This window comes from Oncorhynchus mykiss, chromosome 11, assembly GCF_057628025.1.
Source record: "Oncorhynchus mykiss isolate SJ-2025 chromosome 11, ASM5762802v1, whole genome shotgun sequence".
Classification (NCBI taxonomy): domain Eukaryota; kingdom Metazoa; phylum Chordata; class Actinopteri; order Salmoniformes; family Salmonidae; genus Oncorhynchus; species Oncorhynchus mykiss.
The window spans coordinates 60,693,558-60,716,672 of NC_143032.1; the positions used below are offsets into that span (position 1 = coordinate 60,693,558).

At 42.5% G+C, this 23,115-nt stretch overlaps 1 protein-coding gene across 7 annotated transcripts; it reads left to right on the top strand.

Moving 5' to 3' along the window:
• Positions 1 to 170: 170 nt before the first annotated feature.
• Positions 171 to 23,110, top strand: LOC110536067 (RILP-like protein 1). Of its 7 annotated transcripts, none has more exons than XM_021621598.3 (8): positions 171 to 732; positions 5,751 to 5,898; positions 12,555 to 12,673; positions 12,896 to 13,171; positions 13,437 to 13,717; positions 16,761 to 16,859; positions 21,356 to 21,443; positions 22,063 to 23,110. In XM_021621598.3, exons 1-8 carry the CDS (start codon positions 445 to 447, stop codon positions 22,066 to 22,068), a joined length of 1,305 nt encoding a protein of 434 aa, XP_021477273.3. In that variant the 5' UTR covers positions 171 to 444; the 3' UTR covers positions 22,069 to 23,110. The 7 variants fall into 7 exon arrangements, 5 of the variants coding, with proteins under 5 accessions (XP_021477273.3, XP_090046830.1, XP_021477275.3 ...); XM_090190704.1 differs by having other exon boundaries at positions 13,521 to 13,717; XR_016484623.1 differs by lacking the exon at positions 13,437 to 13,717.
• Positions 23,111 to 23,115: the final 5 nt, after the last annotated feature.

Sequence of the window (23,115 nt, forward strand, 5' to 3'; positions counted from 1 at the left end):
CCCAGTCATGTAAAATTCATAGATAAGGGCCTAATGCATTTATTTCAATTGACTAATTTCCTTATATGAACTGTAACTCAATAAAATCTTTGAAATTGTTGCATGTTGCGTTTATATTTTTTTCATATTAACATTGGACAAGAACGATTAATTCAGAGAGGATAGAAAGAAGAACAACTTAATGACCTGAAAGTGCCAGTCACACAAGTACACTTCAGCAGGAGAACCAAGAATAACTTGACATGCGCAGTGGGCTACACAGAACGTTCGTAGTTCGTGATAGGTATTGGATTGCACTCTGGGGAATCTGGAAGTTGAGAATTAGGCCTACATTCAAAGAGTTGTAAAAATATCGGAAAGAATAGCTATAAGAAGTAGGCCTAGATCGTACTACAAACGTTACACAATAACTGTCCTTGTTGATTTCGGAGGGGAGAAACAGACATGGAAGACTTCGGAACACCCCTGGACAAAAACGCTACGGAGTTAACCGTTATGGACGTCTATGACATTGCCGCGGTTGTGGGACAAGAGTTTGAACGCATTATCGATCAGTTTGGGTGCGAGGCTTCACTGCGGCTAATGCCCAAAGTGGTCCGGGTTCTGGAAGTTCTAGAGGTGCTGGTCACCCGAAACAATATCAACCCAGAGACGGAGGAGCTACGGCGTGAGCTGGACAGGTTGCGAATGGAACGGAATGACAGATTGAAGAAAGAGCAGCTACATCAAAAGGTGTGTTTACCGAAATATTTAGCTCACGTGTGCAACACGAAGAGTAGCCTACTACACCAAGTATGGTCTTTTCATGACATTCCTCTGCTATCTGACACTCGGTGTCACATTGCGCAAGAGCATGTTGACAAAAGTTACGTAAGAAATGTTTTACACATGCTGGAGCCCCACTGCACCAAATACCCTGGTTTCAGACTCTTAATTATCCTTACTACTCTAAAGACTAACCACTTCCATGCCAGTCGGGAGAATGTAGATGTTTAATCTGAACACTCAAAAGCTTTTTTCTCCACCGACAGTTGGGTAAGGTTGTTACAGCCCCCACCCTCTTGTCAGACTCCATACATAAAGTGTACAACATAAGACAAAAGTAAAAAAGAAAATATACACCGAATAAATTGCAAGCACTAACAGTGCAATACACATTTTATAAAAAACAAATACACAATATCAATACATGTATCACCATAAACGATATAAAGGGAAGAAAGGATAAGGGGGTAATGTTCCGTGTGTGTTTATGTAACGGTGGGTCGGTGCAAAAAGTTTTGAGAAACAGGTGTGAAGAGTTCTTAAAGTCTGGTCAAATAAAATAAGTTTGATTTGTCACATACTTCGTAAACAACTGGTGTAGACTAACAGTTAAATGCTTACTGGTCCTTTACCAAAAATGCAGAGTTAAAAAAAGAAATAGTGACACGAATAACAATAATGAGTAGAAATAACATGGCTATATACAGGGAGTACCAGTATCAAGTCGATGCAGGGGTACGAGGTAATTGAGGTAGCTAGTATGTACATGTAGTAGGGGTGACGTGACAAGGCAAAAGGATAGATTAACAGCAGCAGTATATGTGGTAATTGAAAGCTTGTGCGTGTGAGTGGCGTCAGTATGTGTAACGGATGTGAAACGGCTAGCTTAGTTAGCGTGGGCGCTAAATAGCGTTTCAATCAGTGACGTCACTTGCTCTGAGACCTTGAAGTAGTAGTTCCCCTTGCTCTGCAAGGGCCGCGGCTTTTGTGGAGCGATGGGTAACGATGCTTCGAGGGTGACTGTTGATGTGTGCAGAAGGTCCCTGGTTCGCGCCCGGGTATGGGCGAGGGACGGTCTAAATTTGTACTGTTACATATGCATGTGTGTGCGTGTTAAGTGTGTGTGTGTGCATGGAGTCAGAACAAGAGAGTTGCAGGTAGTCCGCGTAGCCATTTGATTAGCTATTTAGCAGCCTTGTTTAGTAGACTTAAGGCTTGGGGCTAGAAGCTGTTCAGGGTCCTGTTGGTTCTAGTCTTGGTGCACTGGTACCACTTTATGTGCAGTAGCAGAGAGTACAGTCTATGGCTTGGGTGGCTGCAGTCAGAATTATTTTGGGGCTTTCCTCTAACACCGCCTGGTATAGAGGTCCTGGATGGCATGGAGCTCGGCTCCAGTAAAGTACTGGGCCATACTCGCCACCCTTTGTAGCGCCTTGTGGTCGGGTGCCTTGTAGTTGCCTGTCAAGCGGTGATGCAGCCAGTCAAAATGCTCTCAACGGTGCAGCTGTAGAACTGAGGGCCAGAGACAAATCTTTTCAGCCTCCTGAGGGGGCCGAGGTGCACTACAGAGGGTAGGTAGTATGTACGGACCAGTACATCACTGGGGCCAAGCTTCCTGCCATCCAGGACCTCTATACCAGGCAGTGTCAGAGGAAGGCCCTAAAATCATATTTAAAGCATTGTTAGTTAAGGATTTGTAAGTAAGCATTTCACTGTAAGGTGATGATGCAATACCTGTTGTATTCAGCGCATGTGGCAAATAGAATTTGATTTGCAGTTGATTACGGTTTATTGTACAATCAGATGTTTTGGGTAGGGCTGCGGTGGACGTGGACTGTTGCTCCGGTTTTCATTCTGATGGAGATTTTTTGTCCCCATAAGCACGCTTGGCCCTTCTCTGGTCTGCTGATGCAATCAGGTCCTCAAACTCAGGGTAGTGTCAGGGTGGAGAAGTTTGAAAAGATCTGGGTCTGTCTCCACATCAGACATCATGTCTTCAGCTGCCCCCACAAATCGCTGCTCCTCTTTAGCAGAGAGTTCTTTTGACCGACTGGCCAGAGCCTATGAAATTACAGAAGACAATAAGTTATTCTACTCAATAAAGAAACAGTCTTGAACCCTGGAATCTCAACAACAGCAAAAAGCTGAAGAAGCAATCACTAAAAGCTGTGGAACCAGTCTCAACTTGCATCTGAGGAGTCAGTGTTTAAAAATATATATATATTTCACCTTTAATTAACCAGGTAGGCAAGTTGAGAACAAGTTCTCATTTACAATTGCGACATGGCCAAGATAAAGCAAAGCAGTTGAACACATACAACAACACAGAGTTACACATGGAGTAAAACAAACATACAGTCAATAATACAGTAGAAACAAGTCTATATACGATGTGAGCAAATAAGGTGAGATAAGGGAGGTAAAGGCAAAAAAAAAAGGCCATGGTGGCAAAGTAAATACAATATAGCAAGTAAAACACAGGAATGGTAGATTTTCAGTGGAAGAATGCAAAGTAGAAATAAAAATAATAGGGTGCATAGGAGCAAAATAAATATAGTAGGGAAAGAGGTAGTTGTTTGGGCTAAATTATAGATGGGCTATGTACAGGTGCAGTAATCTGTGAGCTGCTCTGACAGCTGGTGCTTAAAGCTAGTGAGGAAGATAAGTGTTTCCAGTTTCAGAGATATTTGTAGTTCGTTCCAGTCATTGGCAGCAGAGAACTGGAAGGAGAGGCGGAAGGAGAGTGGTGTATTAGCAATGGTTATATGCATCAAAATCCTTGAGAAAATTGTAAGATGTAGAATTATGTTACAGTCAGTCCATCTATGTCTTTATGAGACTACTCACCTTCAAAATCTGCTCCACTCTTCATCTATGCACCTTAATCTCAGCTGACTGATCAGGAGACCCAGTACACAGGCGTTGTGCAGACTTCCTGAGCCATGACAAAGAAAAAACATTAAATTAAGTTTATGCATGATATTCACACCTATTTCATGTAACATATATGAGAATGCTAAGATAACTTCCATACAATTTACGGATAGCTCATTCTGTCTTGCTGGATAACGCCCATCGCTCGTTCCAGTGCAGGCGTTGAAGCACTCTGTTGTAGCTGCTGCTGTTGGATAGTTGAGCTACTTGTGTCATCAGCCTTTCATTCATATAAGCCACCATGTTGTAGTCCGCCATTTGATTTAGCCTGGCCATGAATCCATGCTCTTGTTTGGTGATGCATCGTTTCCTTGCACGAAGAGACGCATTGGCGTCTATGGGAGAGCCACCACTTAAGTTGACCACAACTGTTAACAATTTTTTTCAATGGTAAACGGCCTGAGTAAGACCTCTTCATTTGTCCGCCATCTTTTTCAACCAGTCTTTTTAGCTTGGCATTTAATCAACGACACCTTTGTTTTATGTGCAATTATGCAGAATTAAAAAGTTAAAGATGCTATACCTTTGTGTATGCATTTATGTATGGACAGTTGAAGTCAGAAGTTTATATACACTTAGCTTGGAGTCATTAAAACTCGTTTTTCAACCACTCCACAAATTTCTTGTTAACAAACTATAGTTTTGGCAAGTCGGTTAGGACATCTACTTTGTGCATGACACACGTCATTTTTCCAACTATTGTTTACAGACAGATTATTTCACTTATAATTCACTGTATCACAATTCCAGTGGGTCAGAATTTTACATACACTAAGTTGACTGTGCCTTTAAACAGCTTGGAAAATTCCAGAAAATTATGTCATGGCTTTAAAAGCTTCTCATAAGCTAATTGACATCATTTGAGTCAATTGGAGGTGTACCTGTGGATGTATTTCAAGGCCTACCTTCAAACTCAGTGCCTCTTTGCTTGACATCATGGGAAAATCAAAAGAAATAGGCAAGACCTCAGAAAATAATTGTAGACCTCCACATGTCTAGTTCATCCTTGGGAGCAATTTCCAAATGCCTGAAGGTACCACTTTCATCTGTACAAACAATAGTACGCAAGTATAAACACCATGGGACCGCTAAGGAAGGAGACTCGTTCTGTCTCCTAGAGACAAACAAACTTAGGTGCGAAAAGTGCAAATCAATCCCAGAACAACAGCAAAGGACCGTGTGAAGATGCTGGAGGAAACAGGTACAAAAGTATCTATATCCACAGTAAAACGAGTCCTATATCGACATAACCTGAAAGGCCGCTCAGCAAGGAAGAAGCCACTACACCAAAACCGCCATAAAAAAAGCCAGACTCGTTTGCAACTGCACATGGGGACAAAGATCGTACTTTTTGGAGAAATGTTCTCTGGTCCGATGAAACAAAAATAGAACTGTTTGGCCATAATGGCCATCGTTATGTTTGGAGGAAAAAGGGGGAGGCTTGCAACCCGAAGAACACCCATCCCAACCGTGAAGCACGGGGGTGGCAGCATCATGTTGTGGGGGTGCTTTGCTGCAGGAGGGACTGGTGCACTTCACAAAATAGATGGCATCATGATGGAAAATGATGTGGATATATTGAAGCAGCATCTCAAGACATCAATCAGGAAGTTAAAGCTTGGTCGCAAATGGGTCTTCCAAATGGACAATGACCCCAGGTACACTCAGGTAGACCAGCTCTGTCAGGAGGAATGGGCCAAAATTCACCCAATTTATTGTGGGAAGCTTGTGGAAGGCTACCCGACACGTTGACCCAAGTTAAACATTTTAAAGGCAATGCTACCAAATACTAATTGAGTGTATGTAAACCTCTGACCCACTGGGAATGTGATGAAAGAAATCAAATCTGAAATAAATCACTCTCTACTATTATTCTGACATTTCTTAAAATAAAGTAGTGATCCTAACTAAGACGGGGAATTTTTACTAGGATTAAATGTCAGGAATTGTGAATAACTGAGTTTAAATGTATTTGGCTAAGGTTTATGTAAACTTCCAACTTCAACTGTGTCTGTGTGTGTGTGCGTGCGTGCGGTTGACGCATCCCCCAGGAGTTGGAGCTGGTGGAAGACGTGTGGAGAGGGGAGGCCCAAGACCTGCTGTCTCAGATCACACAACTGCAGGTGGAGAATAAGAGCCTTCGGAAGAGCCTGTCCCTAAAAGACTCACCTGTGACTGAGGACCTACAGAGACAGGAGGGTATGTGCAGCACAGAGTGGTATTTAGCAGCAACGTGGTCTCAGAGCATTTCGTATTATTCTTTAAGTAAATCTGAGACTCCTAGTCAGTTGTACAACTGAATGCATTCAACTGAAATGTGTCTTCCGCATTTAACCCTCTGAATCAGAGAGGTGCTGGGGGCTGCCTTAATCGACATCCACGTCTTAGGCGCCCGGGGAACAGTAGGTTAACTGCCTTGCTCAGGGGCAGAATTTAGTATGATATGTCACATTTCTCGATCATCCATTTAATTTTTTTATTTTTTCACCTTTATTTAATCAGGTTGGCCAGTTGAGAACAAGTTCTCATTTACAATTGCGACCTGGCCAAGATAAAGCAAATCAGTGTGACACAAACAACAACACAGAGTTACACATGGAATAAACAAATGTACAGTCAATAACACAATAGAAAAATCTATATTCAGTGTGTGCAAATGTAATAAGATTAAGATTAAATAGGCCATAGTGGCAAAATAATTACAATTTAGCATTAAACAATATAGTGATAGATGTGCAGGAGATGAATGTGCAAGTTGAGATACTGGGGTGCAAAGGAGCAAAAAAAAAAAAAAAAAACAATATGGGGATGAGGTAGTTGGGTGGGCTATTTACAGATGGGCTGTGTACAGGTGCAATGATCGGTAAGCTGCTCTGACCACTAATGATAGTTAGTGAGGGAGATGTAAGTCTCCAGCTTCAGGGATTTTTGCAATTCGTTCCAGTCATTGGCAGCAGAGAACTGGAAGGAAAGGCGGCCAAAGGACGAGTTGGCTTTGGGGATGACCAGTGAGATATACCTGCTGGAGCACGTGCTACGGGTGGGTGCTGCTATGGTGACCAGTGAGCTGACAAAGGGCAGGGCTTTACCTAGCAAAGACTTATAGATGACCTGGAGCCAGTGGGTTTGGGGATGAATATGAAGTGAGGGCCAGCCAACGAGAGCATACAGGTCGCAGTGGTGGGTAGTATATGGGGCTTTGGTGACAAAACAGATGCCACTGTGATAGACTACATCCAATTTGCTGAGTAGAGTGTTGGAGGCTACTTTGTAAATGACATCACCGAAGTCAAGGATCGGTAGGATAGTCAGTTTTACCAGGGTATGCTTGGCAGCATGAGTGAAGGATGCTTTGTTGCAGAATAGGAGCCGATTCTAGATTTAATTTTGGATTGAAGATGCTTAATGTGAGTCTGGAAGGAGAGTTTACAGTCTAACCAGACACCTAGATATTTGTAGTTGTCCACATATTCAAAATCAGATCCGTCCAGAGTAGTGATGCTAGACGGGCAGACGGGTGCGAGCAGCGATCGGTTGAAGAGCATGCATTTAGTTTTACTTGCATTTAAGAGCAGTTGGAGGCCATGGAAGGAGTGTTGTATGGCATTGAAGCTCATCTGGACGTTTGTTAACACAATGTCCAAAGAAGGGCCAGAAGTATACAGAATGGTGTCGTCTGCATATAGGTGGATCAGAGAATCACCAGCAGAAAGAGCGACATCATTGATGTATACAGAGAAAAGAGTAGGCCTGAGAATTGAACCTTGTGGCACCCCCATAGAGACTGCCAGAGGTCCAGATAACAGTTTGACACAGTTTGACACTCCAATTTGACACACTGAACTCTGAGAAGTAGTTGGTGAACCAGGCGAGGCAGTCATTAGATAAACTAAGGCTATTGAGTCTGCCTATAAGATTGCGTTGATTGACAGAGTCGAAAGCTTTGTCCAGATCGATGAAGACGGGTGCACAGTACTGTCTTTTATCTATGGCGGTTATGATGTCGTTTAGGACCTTGAGCGTGGCTTAGGTGAACCCATGACCAGCTCAGAAACCAGATTGCATAGTGGAGAAGGTACGGTGGGATTCAAAATGGTCGGTGATCTGTTTTGTTAATTTGGCATTCTAAGACTTTAGAAAGGCAGGGCAGTATGGATATAGGTCTAACAGTTTGGATCTAGAGTGTCTCCCCCTTTGAAGAGGGGGATGACCGCGGCCGCTTTTCAATCTTTAGGGATCTCAGACGATACGAAACAGAGGTTGAACAGGCTAGTAATAGGGGTTGCAACAATTGTGGCGGATCATTTTAGAAAGAGATGGACTAGTCTTGCCCAGCTGATTTGTAGGGGTCCAGATTTTGCAACTCTTTCAGAACATCAGCTATCTGGTTTTGGGTGAAGGAGAAATGGGGAGGCTTGGGCAAGTTGCTGTGGGGGGTGCAGAGCTGTTGACCGGGGTAGGGGTAGCCAGGTGGAAAGCATGGCCAGCCGTAGAAAAATGATTATTGACATTCTTGATTATCGTAGATTTATCGGTGGTGACAGTGTTTCCTAGCTTCAGTGCAGTGGGCAGCTGGGAGGAGGTGCTGTTATTCTCCATGGACTTTACAGTTCCCAGAACCTTTTGGAGTTTGTGCTACAGGATGCAAATTTCTGTTTGAAAAAGCTAGCCTTTGCTTTCCTAACTGCTTGTGTACATTGGTTCCTAACTTCCCTGAAAAGTTGCATATTGTGGGGGCTATTCGATGCTAATGCAGAATGCCCCACAGGATGTTTTTGTGCTGGTCATGGGCAGGCAAGTGTGGAGTGAATCAAGGGCTATATTTGTTCTTATTTTTACATTGTTTGAATGGGGCATGCTTATTTAAGATGGTGAGGAAGCACTTTTAGAGAATAACCAGGCATCCTCTACAGACGGAATGAGGTAAAAATCCTTCCAGGGTACCCGGGCCAGGTCGATTTAGAAAGGCCTGCTCGCTGAAGTGTTTTAGGGAGCGTTTGACAGTAATGAGGGGTGGTCGTTTGACCGCGGACCCATTACGGACACAGGCAATGAAGACCGCAGAGGTGTATTCAGAGGGCAAGTTGATCAGGATGATATCTATGAGGTCTCCCGTGTTTACACATTTAGGGTTGTATCTGGTAGGTTCCTTGATAATTTGTGTGAGATTGAGGGCATCTAGCTTAGATTGTAGGATGGCTGGGGTGTTAAGCTTCGGTGCAGCCAGCTGGTTTCTTCACGCATCGCGCCGACAGAAACAAACATCTTTCTGGTAAGAAGGGCGGGGGCGTATGCCTTATGGTTAACGAGACGTGGTGTGGTCACAACAACATACAGGAACTCAAGTCCTTCTGTTCACCTGATTTAGAATTCCTCACAATCAAATGTCGACCACATTATCTACCAAGGGAATTCTCTTCGATTATAATCACAGCCGTATATATTCCCCCCCAAGCAGACACATCGATGGCTCTGAACAAACTTTATTTGGCTCTTTGCAAACTGGAAACCACATATCCTGAGGCTGCATTCATTGTAGCTGGGGATTTTAACAAGGCTAATCTGAAAACAAGACTCCCTAAATTGTATCAGCATATCGATTGCACAACCAGGGCTGGTAAAACCTTGGATCATTGCTATTCTAACTTCAGCGACGCATATAAGGCCCTCCCCCGCCCTCCTTTCAGAAAAGCTGACCACGACTCCATTTTGTTGCTCCCTGCCTACAGACAGAAGCTAAAACAAGAAGCTCCCGCGCTCAGGTCTGTTCAACGCTGGTCCGACCAATCTGATTCCACACTTCAAGACTGCTTCCATCACGTGGACTGGGATATGTTCCGCACTGCGTCCAACAACAACATTGACGAATACGCTGATTCGGTGAGCGAGTTCATTAGAAAGTGCATTGAAGATGTCGTTCCCATAGCAACGATTAAAACATTCCCAAGCGTGAAACTGAAAGCGCGAACCACTGCTTTTAACCAGGGCAAGGTGACCGGAAACATGACCGAATACAAACAGTGTAGCTATTCCCTCCGCAAGGCAATCAAACAAGCTAAGCGTCAGTATAGAGACAAAGTAGAGTCGCAATTCAACGGCTCAGACACGAGGTATGTGGCAGGGTCTACAGTCAATCACGGATTACAAAAAGAAAACCAGCCCCGTCACGGACCAGGATGTCTTGCTCCCAGGCAGACTAAATAACTTTTTTGCCCGCTTTGAGGACAATACAGTGCCACTGACACGGCCCGCAACCAAAACATGCGGACTCTCCTTCACTGCAGTCAACGTGAGTAAAACATTTAAACGTGTTAACCCTCGCAAGGCTGCAGGCCCAGACGGCATCCCCAGCCGCGTCCTCAGAGCATGCGCAGACCAGGCGCAGACCAGCTGGCTGGTGTGTTTACGGACATATTCAATCAATCTTTATCCCAGTCTGCTGTTCCCACATGCTTCAAGAGGGCCACCATTGTCCCTGTTCCCAAGAAAGCTAAGGTAACTGAGCTAAACGACTACCGCCCCGTAGCACTCACTTCCGTCATCATGAAGTGCTTTGAGAGACTAGTCAAGCACCATATCACCTCCACCCTACCTGACACCCTAGACCCACTCCAATTTGCTTACCGCCCAAATAGGTCCACAGACGATGCAATCTCAACCACACTGCACATTGCCCTAATCCATCTGGACAAGAGGAATACCTATGTGAGAATGCTGTTCATCGACTACAGCTCAGCATTTAACACCATAGTACCCTCCAAACTCGTCATCAAGCTCGAGACCCTGGGTCTCGACCCCGCCCTGTGCAACTGGGTACTGGACTTCCTGACGGGCCGCCCCCAGGTGGTGAGGGTAGGTAGCAACATCTTCACCCCGCTGACCCTCAACACTGGGGCCCCACAAGGGTGCGTTCTGAGCCCTCTCCTGTACTCCCTGTTCACCCACCACTGCGTGGCCATACACGCCTCCAACTCAATCATAAAGTTTGCGGACGACACTACAGTGGTAGGCTTGATTACCAACAACGATGAGACGGCCTACAGGGAGGAGGTGAGGGCCCTCGGAGTGTGGTGTCAGGAAAATAACCTCACACTCAACGTCAACAAAACTAAGGAGATGATTATGGACTTCAGGAAAGCTGCTCCGCCCACAACCGTAAGGCTCTCCAGAGGGTAGTGAGGTCTGCACAACGCATCACCGGGGGCAAACTACCTGCCCTCCAGGACACCTACACCACCCGATGTCACAGGAAGGCCATAAAGATCATCAAGGACAACAACCACCCGAGCCACTGCCTGTTCACCCCGCTATCATCCAAAAGGCGAGGTCAGTACAGGTGCATCAAAGCAGGGACCGAGAGACTGAAAAACAGCTTCTATCTCAAGGCCATCAGAACTCCAGCCACTTTAATAATGGGAATTGATGGAAATTGATGTAAAATATATCACTAGCCACTTCTGCAATGATACTTAATATAATGTTTACATACCCTACATTACTCATCTCATATGTATATGTATATACTGTACTCTATATCATCTACTGCATCTTTATGTAATACATGTATCACTAGCCACTTTAAACTATGCCACTTTTCTTACATACCCTACATTACTCATCTCATATGTATATACTGTACTCGATACCATCTACTGCATCTTGCCTATGCCGTTCTGTACCATCACTCATTCATATATCTTTATGTACATATTCTTTATCCCTTTACACTTGTGTGTATAAGGTAGTAGTTTTGGAATTGTTAGGTTAGATTACTCGTTGGTTATTACTGCATTGTCGGAACTAGAAGCACAAGCATTTCGCTACACTTGCATTAACATCTGCTAACCATGTGTATGTGACAAATAAATGTAACTTGAATTTGATTTGATTTAGTACTCTAGCGACGTCGTACGTCGGAGGGGAGGAGCAGACGTGACAGTCAATAGTGAAGAAGCAACCCCGGGATGCTGACCTTCTAGGCAGAGTTGCAAAGAAAAAGCCATTTCTCAGACTGGTCAATAAAAATAAAAGATTAAGATGGGCAAAAGAACACAGACACTGGACAGAGGATCTCTGCCTAGAAGGTCAGCATCCCGGAGTCACCTCTTCACTGTTGAGAACTGTGTTTTGCTGGTACTATTTAATGAAGCTGCCAGTTGAGGACTTGAGGCGTCTCTTTCTCAAACTAGACACTAATGTACTTGTCCCCTTGCTCAGTTGTGCACCGGGGCCTCCCAATCCTCTTTCTATTCTAGTTACAGCCCGTTTGCTATGTTCTGTGAAGGGAGTAGTACCCAGCGTTGTACAAGATCTTCAGTTTCGCATGGAATAGCCTTCATTTCTCAGAACAGGAACAGACTGATGAGTTTCAGAATAAAGTTATTTGTTTCTGGCCATTTTGAGCCTGTAATCGAACCCACAAATGCTGATGCTCAACTAGTCTAAAGAAGGCCAGTTGTATTGCTTCTTTAATTAGAACAACAGTTGTCAGCTGTGCTAACATAACTGCAAAAGGGTTTTCTAATGATCAATATGCCTTTTAAAATGATAAACTTGGATTAGCTAACACAACGTGCCATTGGAACACAGAAGTGATGGTTGCTGATAATGGGTCTCTGTACCCCATGTAGATATTCTATTAAAAATCAGCAGTTTCCAGCTACAATGGTAATTTCACATTTTCATTAACCATGTCTACACTGTATTTCTGATCAATTTGATGTTATTTTATTGGACAAAAATGTGCTTTTCTTTCATAAACAAGGACATTTCAAAGTGACCCCAAACTTCTGAACGGTAGTGTATGTTTATGTATTAATGCCTGTGTGGGCTGTATGTGTGTATATCTTGGACAGATGTGTCAGAGAGAGAGTGTCAGGTGATGAAGAAGCTAAAGGAGGTGGTAGACAAACAGAGGGATGAGATCCGGGATAAGGACCATGAGCTGAACCTCAAGAACGAGGACCTGGAGGCGGTGAGGCTTGTCTCTTTTCATCTAGTAGCATTCCACACTCCCTGAACTACATAACACATCCCTCCTAGGCTTCCTACTGTCTGTAGCCTAATGCTTCAGCACATAGATGTCTCGTCTTGCCTGAGGAGGACAACCACTTCCACCAACAATCTGGACACTGTTTCCATCAGTTCATTACAGATAAATGGGTAGGATTAAACGGACTCCTTCCTCCCCTTATAGCTTCAGCTGCAGCAGCACCATCTGATGAAGATCAACCTGGACCTGCGACACAGGATCAGTGTGGTAGAGGCACAGGGCAAGGCAGTGATCCAACAGAAGGCTGAGCTGGAGGCTATGTCCCAAGCGCGCCAGCAGGAGCTCGGGGCCCTGCGTCGGGAGGTGGCAAGGCTGAAGGAGGAGCGCAAAGAGTGGGAGCTGGACATGAAGAGGTCAGCCGAGGAGGAACCATCCCCCTCAAAGTCTGTGATGACAGTGCTTACACCAGTATCGGCCAAGGTAACCACAGCTACAACCCCCTACCTGATCAAGTCCATTACATTTCTCTTTAAGACACCATTACATATCTGTACGCTTCACCTTATAGAGTTAAGATTATACCCAAATGACAGGGTTTTAAGTTCCCTATTGACAAGAACACAATAACATGACATCCACCCAAGGAGGGTCAGTCAACCTTGTAGATTAGCCATTGAGTATCATTGCCACTGCTCACAAAGCCTGTCATAGCACTGTAAGTGACCGTGCTATTTCCCAAATCCAGTCCTTGGTACTAGCATCAGCAGCCTCCATCGTACACAATTCTTTTTGGGCGGAATGCAGAAGTGACCATGAATTCCTGGCACAGTGCTTTGAGTCAGAAGAGAGCCCTCCTGTCCTCTCGCTGTGTGACAAGGACCAGGAGGAGGAACCTGATGTCCTGGACCAGAAGGAGTCCGACAGGCCCCACTTCACCCTCGAGGAGCTACGGGACGTCCTGAAGGAGAGGAACGAACTCAAAGCTCAAGTGTTCATGCTGAGAGAGGAGCTCATCTATTACAAAAGGTTACATGATATGAAATCTGCTATGTGAAAAAACAAAGTGAATAAAAACATTTAAAAAAAATAATAACCTGGAGTTGAGGGACTAGGGATTTATCATCACTTTTTAATACCCCTTCAACTGAATCTTATGTTATTACTATACTGAACAAAAATATAAGCGCAACATGCAATAATTTAAAAGATTTTACTGAGTTACGGTTCATATAAGGAAATCAGTCAATTGAAATAAATGAATTAGACCCTAATCTATGGATTTCACATGACTGGGAATAGAGATATGCATCTGTTGGTCACAGATACCTTAAAAAAAGGTAGGGGCGTGGATCAGAAAACCAGTCACTATCTGGTGTGACTGCCATTTGCCTCATGCAGTGTGATCTCCTTCGCATTGATTTGAGCAGGCTGTTGATTGTGGACTGTTGTCCCACTCCTCTTCAATGGCTGTGCGAAGTTGCTGGATATTGGCCGGACCTGGAACATGCTGTCATACATGTCGATCCAGAGCATCCCAAAAACGCTCAACGGGTGACAGTCTGAGTATGCAGGCCATGGAAGAACTGGATCATTTTCAGCTTCCAGGAATTGTGTACAAGTCCTTGCAACACGGGGCCATGCACTATCATGCTGAAACATGAGGTGATGGCAGTAGATGAATGGTACGACAATGGGCCTCAGTATCTCGTCACGGTATCTCTGTTGATTGAAATTGGCAATCGATTAAATGCAATTGTGTTCATTGTCCAACGTTTATGCCTGCCCAAACCATAACCCCCCCGCCACCATGGAGCACTCTGTTCACAACTTTGACATCGGCAATCTGCTCGCCAACACGATACCATACATGTGATCTGCGGTTGTGAGGCTGGTTGGACGTACTGCCAAATTCTTTAAAATGACGTTGGAGTTGGCTTATGGTAGAGAAATTAACATTGAATTCTCTGGCAACATTCCTAGAGTCAGCATGCCAATTGCACAATCCCTGAACTTGAGACATCTGTGGCATTGTGTTATGTGACAAAACTGCACAATTTAAAGTGGCCTTTTATTGTCCCCAGCACAAGGTGCAGTGGTGCACCTGTGTAATGGTTATTCTGTTTAATCAGCTTCTTGATATGCCACACCTGTCAGGTGGATGGATTATCTTAACAAAGGATAAATGCTCACTAACCGGAAAAAAACAAATTTGTGCACAAAATTTGAGAAAAAAGCTTATTGTGCATATGGAACATTTCTGGGATCTTTTATTTCAGCTCATGAAACATGGTAACAACACTTTACATGTTGCATTCATATTTTTGTTCAATATATATTTTTCGCATTTATATTTTTGTTCAGTGCACATGTACAGTTGAAGTCGGAAGTTTCAACCTCTCCACAAATTTCTTGTTAACAAACTATAGTTTTGGAAAGTCGGTTAGGACATCTACTTTGTGCATGACACAAGTCATTTTTTCAACAATTGTTTACAGACAGACTATTTCACTTATAATTCACTGTATCACAATTCCAGTGGGTCTGAAGTTCACATACACTAAGTTGACTCTGCCTTTAAACAGCTTGGAAAATTACAGAAAATGATGTCATGGCTTTAGAAGCTTCTGATAGGCTAATTGACATCATATGACTCAATTGGAGGTGTACCTGTGGATGTATTTCAAGGCCAACCTTCAAACTCAGTGCCTCTTTGCTTGACATCATGGGAAAATCTAAAGAAATCAGCCAAGATCTCAGAAAAAAAATTGTAGACCTCCACAAGTCTGGTTCATCCATGGGAGCAATTTCCAAATGCCTGAAGGTACCACGTTCATCTGTACAGACAATAGTACGCAAGTATAAACACCATGGGACCACACAGCCGTCATACCGCTCAGGAAGGAGACGCGTTCTGTCTCCTAGAGATGAACGTACTTTGGTGCGAAAAGTGCAAATCAATCCCAGAACAACAGCAAAGGACCGTGTGAAGATGCTGGAGGAAACAGTTACAAAAGTATCTATATCCACTGTAAAACAAGTCCTATATCGACATAACCTGAAAGGCCGCTCAGCAAGGAAGAAGCCGCTGCTCCAAAACCACCATAAAAAGGCCAGACTCTGGTTTGCCACTGCATATGGGGACAAAGATCGTACTTTTTGGAGAAATGTTCTCTGGTCTGATGAAACAAATATAGAAATGTTTGGCCATAATGACCATTGTTATGTTTGGAGGAAAAAGGGGGAGGCTTGCAAGCCGAAGAACACCATCCCAACCGTGAAGCACAGGGGTGGCAGCATCATGTTGTGGTGGTGCTTTGCTGCAGGAGGGACGGGTGCACTTTACAAAATAGATGGCATCATGAGGACAGAAAATTAAGTGGATATATTGAAGCAACATCTCAAGACGTTAGTCAGGAAGTTAAAGCTTGGTCGCAAATGGGTCTTGCAAATGGACAATGACCCCAGGCATACTTCCAAAGTTGTGGCAAAATGGCTTAAGAACAACAAAGTCACGGTACTGGAGTGGCCATCACAAAGCCCTGACCTCAATCCCATAGAAAATTTGTGGGCAGAACTGAAAAAGCGTTTGCGAGCAAGGAGGCCTACAAACCTGACTCAGTTACACCAGCTCTGTCAGGAGGAATGGGCCAAAACTCACCCAACTTATTGTGGGAAGCTTGTGGAAGGCTACCTGAAACATTTGACCCAAGTTAAACAATTTAAAGGCAATGCTACCAAATACTAATTGAGTGTATGTAAACTTCTGACCCATTGGGAATGTGATGAAAGAAATAAAAACTGAAATAAATCATTCTCTCTACTATTATTCTGACATTTCACATTCTTAAAATAAAGTGGTGATCCTAACTGACCTAAGACAGGGAATCTTTACAAGGATTAAATGTCAGGAATTGTAGTTTAAATGTATTTGGCTAAGGAGTATGTAAACTTTTGACTTCAACTGTATATTTACTAATGATGTTGCATCCCACTTTATCCTTTTCATTTTTTGCATTTGCTCATAATACAAGTCCACATTCTTTAAATGAATCCCTTCTCCCTGCCTCAGTGAGGAGTTGGAGAATGAGATATACGGTATCAACTTGGATCCATCACTTCAGTCACAGCCTGCAGCCACTGAACAGCCTGACTCAGGAATCAAACGTCTGTAAGTACTGAGGCCCACTAGACCTACGCCAAAACTCCTCAGCTACCCCACTCCATCTCTCTTGATGGTATGTGCTCAGGCCACACACATATAGGTGCACAGCCTATCATTCCCACAATCTCTGACATTTTCAAACAAGGTTGTCACTAACCACGTTTCCATCTAGTTTTTATGCAAGTAAAGTCATCATGACAGCTGTGATTGAAACAGGACTTTTCGGTCATAATAAATAATGGTAATGTAGACAAATAATTTGTTTCTTTCGAAATGGTGGGATCTTTTTGTGTCTGTAAAATTAATTATGCAAGAAATGGCGTTGGAAATGCCTTTGGTTCTCCCACTACGACTCGAGAAACCAGGCAGATTAAATAAATTAACTTCACAGGGTGGTGAAAGTGCAAGGTGATCTTGCTGCTCCTTTCCAGTAAATATCAAAGGTTCTTATTCTGGTGACATGATTGATGCTTGACTACCGTTTTTGACAATTTTTTGGTATTTTTATTTAACCTTTATTTTGACAGGGAAGACATATTGAGACCTAGGTCTATTTTCCAAATGTACCCTGTATAATACAATATAAAATACACATTAAACACAAAATATACACACACACTACATGACCAAAAGCACAAAAATGTACAGTTGGCACTATGCATTGGGGCAGGTAGTGTTCTCCTCTCATCGTGAACCGTGATTCATCACTCCTGAGAATGCGTTTCCACTGCTCCATAGTTCAATGGTGTCAAGCTTTACACCACTCCAGCCGACACTTGGCATTGCGCATGGTGTTCTTAGACTTGTGTCCGGCTGCTCGGTCATGGAAACCCATTTCAGGAAGCTCCCGACTCAATTATTTTGCTGATGTTGCTTCCAGAGGCAGTTTGGAACTCTGTAGTGAGTGTTGCAACCGAGGACAGATTATTTTCTCATGCTACGGGCTTCACTTGTGTGGTTTAACCACTTTGCGGCTGAGCCTTTGTTGCTCCGAGACATTTCCACTTGACAATAACAACACTTACAGTTGACGGAACGCTCTAGCAGAAATTTGACGAACTGACTTGTTGGAAAGGTGGCATCTTATGACGGTGCCTCGTTGAAAGTCACTGAGCTCTTTAGTACGGGCCATTCAACTGCCAACGTTTGTCTACATACGTTTGCATGGCTGTGTGCTCGATTTTACACACCTGTCAGCAATGGGTGTGGCTGAAATGGCCGAATTCACTCATTTGAAGGGGTGTCAATTAGAGGTCGACCGATTAATCGTAATGGCCGATTAATTAGGGCCGATTTCAAGTTTTCATAACAATTGGAAATCTGTATTTTTGGACACCGATTTGGACGATTTTTCTTTTTTTTTAACTTGGCAAGTCAGTTAAGAACACATTCTTATTTTCAATGACTGCCCAGGAACAGTGTGTTAACTGCCTTGTTCAGGGACAAAACAACAGATTTTTACCTTGTCAGCTCAGGGATTCAATCTTACAACCTTACAGTTAACTAACGTTAGTCCAACACTCTAACCACCTGCCTCTCATTGCACTCCACGAGGAGTTTACCTGTTACGCGAATGCAGTAAGAAGCCAAGGTAAGTTGTTAGCTAGCATTAAACTTATCTTATAAAAAACAATCAATCATAATCACTAGTTAACTACACATGGTTGATGATATTACTAGTTTATCTAGCATGTCCTGCGTTGCATATAATTGATGCGGTGCGCATTCGCGGAAAAAGGACTGTCGTTGCACCAACGTGTACCTAACCATAAACATCAATGCCTTTCTTAAAATCAAAACACAGAAGTATATATTTTTAAACCTGCGTATTTAGCTAAAATAAATCCAGGTTAGCAGGCAATATTAACCAGGTGAAATTGTGTCACTTCTCTTGCATTCATTGCACGCAGTGTCAGGGTGGGTATATGCGATAATAATAAACGTTTTGTTTTCGAAACTGTAGTTTCCAGATTCGACCATATTAAAACCTCTTGAAGCTAGGGGGCACTATTTTTATGATGACAATTATACCGGATCCGGGATGGGTGGTTCAGAGAGGTTAATGACCAAAGGCTCGTATTTCTGTGTGTTATTATGTTATAATTAAGTCTATGATTTGATATTTGATAGAGCAGTCTGACTGAGCGATGATAGGCAGCAGCCGGCTCGTAAGCATTCATTCAAACAGCACCTTCGTGCGTTTTGCCAGCAGCTCTTCGCAATGCTTCAAGCATTGAGCTGTTTATGACTTCAAGCCTATCATCTCCCAAAATTAGGCTGGTGTAACTGATGTGAAATGGTTAGCTTGTTAGCGGGGTGCGCGCTAATAGCGTTTCAAACGCCACTTGCTCTGAGACTTGGAGTAGTTGTTCCCCTTGCTCTGCATGGGTAACACTGCTTCGAGGGTGGCTGTTGTCGATGTGTTCCTGGTTCGAGCCCAGGTAGGAGTGAGGAGAGGGACGGAAGCTATACTGTCACACTGGCAATACTAAAGTGCCTATACGAACATCCAATAGTCAAAGGTATATGGAATACAAATGGTATAGAGAGAAAAAGTCCTATAATTCCTATAATAACTACAACCTAAAACTTCTTACCTGGGAATATTGAAGACTCATGTTAAAAGGAACCACCAGCTTTCATATGTTCTGAGCAAGGAACTTAAACGTTAGCTTTTTTACATGGCACATATTGCACTTTTACTTTCTTCTCCAACACTGTGTTTTTGAATTATTTAAACCAAATAGAACATGTTTCATTATTTGAGGCTAAATTGATTTTTATTGATGTATTATATTAAGTAGAAATAGGTGTTCACTTATTATTGTAATTGTCATTATTACAAATACATTTTTAAAAATCTGCCTTTTTGTCCTCCAATAATCGGTATCGGTATCTGCGTTAAAATCAGAATGGTCGACCTCTAGTGTCAAAATACTTTTGTATATATTGTGTAAATATATACACACACATTAGAATACAAACACACAGTCATGGTAAGCACAAATAAAACAACACAAATCACCCAGAAAAACGGTTCATAAGAATATTCTTGCTCTTATCCATAATAATCTCATCATGTAGACAAGCCTACCTGCACTATATCTGTGAGCTGTTGGCTAGAATGCACGTGCCAAGACCAGAGTAGGAACATTTGCAATTTAACACAACAGTTTTTGTGACAAAACTATCGGTAGAGTTGAAAATTGCAATGGAAACATATTGAACTTTAGATTTGTATTCGGTACATTTTATCCTCAAGTTAGTTTGGTGGTAACACCACTGTTGGGAAAATGTGCATATTATCTTCATGCGGACTCTAGAATATTCACATAAAAATATTTCTAATTGGGTGGAAACCTAGCTATTAACCAGGTTTTGATCCAACCTTTTTAATGTAAGTGAAGTACATGTTGGATAGAAAATGTTTATGACAGGCCTGATGGTCACAAATTGTCTGTAAACTTCCAAAATCTCGACAAAACAAAATACAATAGACAAGGTGGGATCTTTTTGTGTCGGTAAACGCTTTTATGCGCCAATATTGGTATAATAACTATCATATCAAAGTAAACTTGGAGTCAAGCGATGACGTGTGGTCCTCCCACTATGAGCAGTCCGTTTATTAGGATACAGATGAGTTATTAAATTATTATGAACTTCACAGGGTAGTGAAAGTGCAAGGTGATGAGCTTGATGCTCCTTTACAATAAATATTGAGGGTCTTACTCTGGTGACATGATCATCGATGCTTGGCTGCCTTTTGTCAAATCTTGGTCTTTTGTCCATGATAATCTCCTCATGTAGGAAATACGAGCACTATCTGCGAGCTGTTGGCTAGAGCGCACGTGCCAATACCAGAGTACACACAGACTCGCTAAATAACACATTTTGTTTGAGAAACCATCAGTACAGTTGAAAATGCGATGGAAACCCATTTAACTTTTATTTTTTATTCGGTACATGGGAATTTAAACGCAAAAGGTATTTATGTGCACTACATCGTCACGTAAATACTTTTATCACCAACAAGTACATTTGATGGAAATACATGTCTGGTGGGAAAATTGTTTTTATGCGGATTTTAGAATATTCGCATGACAATTGGATGGAAACCTAACTTTACATATGTATGTCTCTGACCAATATGCTTGCGTGAGCACTAAAACAAATAATGACAAATTAATTTCCACAATGCTTGTTTGGGAATGTTATATTTGTAGAAGGACCAGGTTGAACGGATAAAGTTTCCGCACCATTCTGTGACTTTTTCCAACTACCATAATAATGTATTTAAGGTAATTTACAAATAATTGTGAAGAGAAGAAAAATGACCACTCCATAAATAAATTGTTTATTATTAATTATTTAAGTAGCTTACTTCGTCTAGATGTGGCTTGCCTCCTTTGCCAATCTGGGTGCTGCGAAGAAGTCACTTTGCACCAAAACTCGGACTACTTTTTTTCCCGCTTATGTCTCTTCATCTGTACTTCTTTGGACAGGATATTCACTGCAGTAATGCCGATGGTAGCAGCAGGGTTGATTGCAGACGATCCAACGTTACAGCCGATCAGACGACTTATGTCCTGTGTATGAACTTTTACATTTATTTCATCTCTTTTTGTGATGTCATTGTTGGTGAGCCAAGCACCGTCACTGTGCCAAAGCCCCTCCACGCCTGTCATCTCAAATGCAATACTTCCTTGTGATCATGTGTGCATGATGTGGGAGTATTCTTATTGGCTGATCATGTGTAGACCTTGAACCAGCTCATCATAGAAGATGCCACAATCATTAAAAATGGTCACCTCTTTTGCCAATATACTAATCCAGCAACTCACTATTACATGTACAAATCCACATATGCATGTTGTCTGAGTTAGGATTTTTTCATAGCATGGATATTCACGGTTGACAGCTCTTCATTTGTTGAATAAAGTGGAGTGACTAACTATGTTACCCTCTGACAGGGCAAACCTTATGCACTTCCCCAACCTTTTGTTTAGCACTTTTCCTCATGCATGCTCTCATTCTGCTTTTGTCCTCATTCTGAGAACTCAATGTTCTCACTCACTCTTCATGAATAATCTGAAGTGTAACCAATGTATTTTATTGATGTATTTTAGTAGTAGCATTGTCATGGCTTTTTTTTCTTTTTTTTTGCATGGTGTAACCTAAATTCTTAATTTCTCTCATTGTACCTATCCAGGTTTAGCATCTTCTCTGGAGAAAAGAGGCGACCAGAGGAAGTGATTTGTTATTTGCACGCAGAGCAGGCTCAGGAGGCACGGAAGCATCCATAACCAGGGACCTACACTGAATGCACAAAACATTAGGAACACCTGCTCTTTCATGACAGACTGACCAGGTGAATCCAATTGAAATCTATAATCCCTTATTGATGTCACCTGTTAAATCCACTTCAATCAGTGTAGATGAAGGGGAGGAGACACATTAAAGAAGGATTTTTAAGCCTTGAGACAATTGAGACATGAATTGTGTATGTGTGCCATTCAGAGGGTGAATTGACAAGACAAAATATTTATTTGCCTTTTGAACGGGGTAGGGTAGTTGGTGTCAGGTGCATCAGTTTGAGTGTGTCAAGAACTGCAACGCTGCTGGGTTTTTACCATGCTCAACAGTTTCCTGTGTGTATCAAGAATGGTCCACTGCCCCAAAGAACATCCAGACAACTTTACAACTGTGGGAAGCACTGGAGTCAACATGGGCAAAATCCCTGTGAATGCTTGACACCCTGCAGTCCATTGAAGTTATTCAGAGGGCAATAAGGGGGTACAACTCAATATTAGGAAGGTGTTCCTAATGTTTTATACACTGAGTGTATAATGTCCCATGCTGGTGGTCTCCAAGTAAAAACATGAAGAGCTTCATGCCAAGAGGGATTGTCAGGACAAAGTTGTCTTGTGGGGACAATGGAGAGATGGATTCAGGAGAGAATAATGTGCAATCTGAGAGAGATCCTGTGCCTTTTGAATTCATTTTTAGTTGTGCAGACTATGGTGCTTTATACTAGCAATAAGTATTAGTGTAACTTCAGAGATTGCTCACATGTTTATTTTAACTATTAAAGCAAACTTATACCAAGTCTGAGGCCCCAAGTAAGAGAAAATATATTGAAGGCATTTTGACGTGATATAACTATCGGCCATATTTAAATTGTATTTATGTGAAGATTTTATTTTGACTATGCTGCACTTGAGTTTCCTAGTGTCTGAATAAAAAGCTGGCATATTGTTGACTA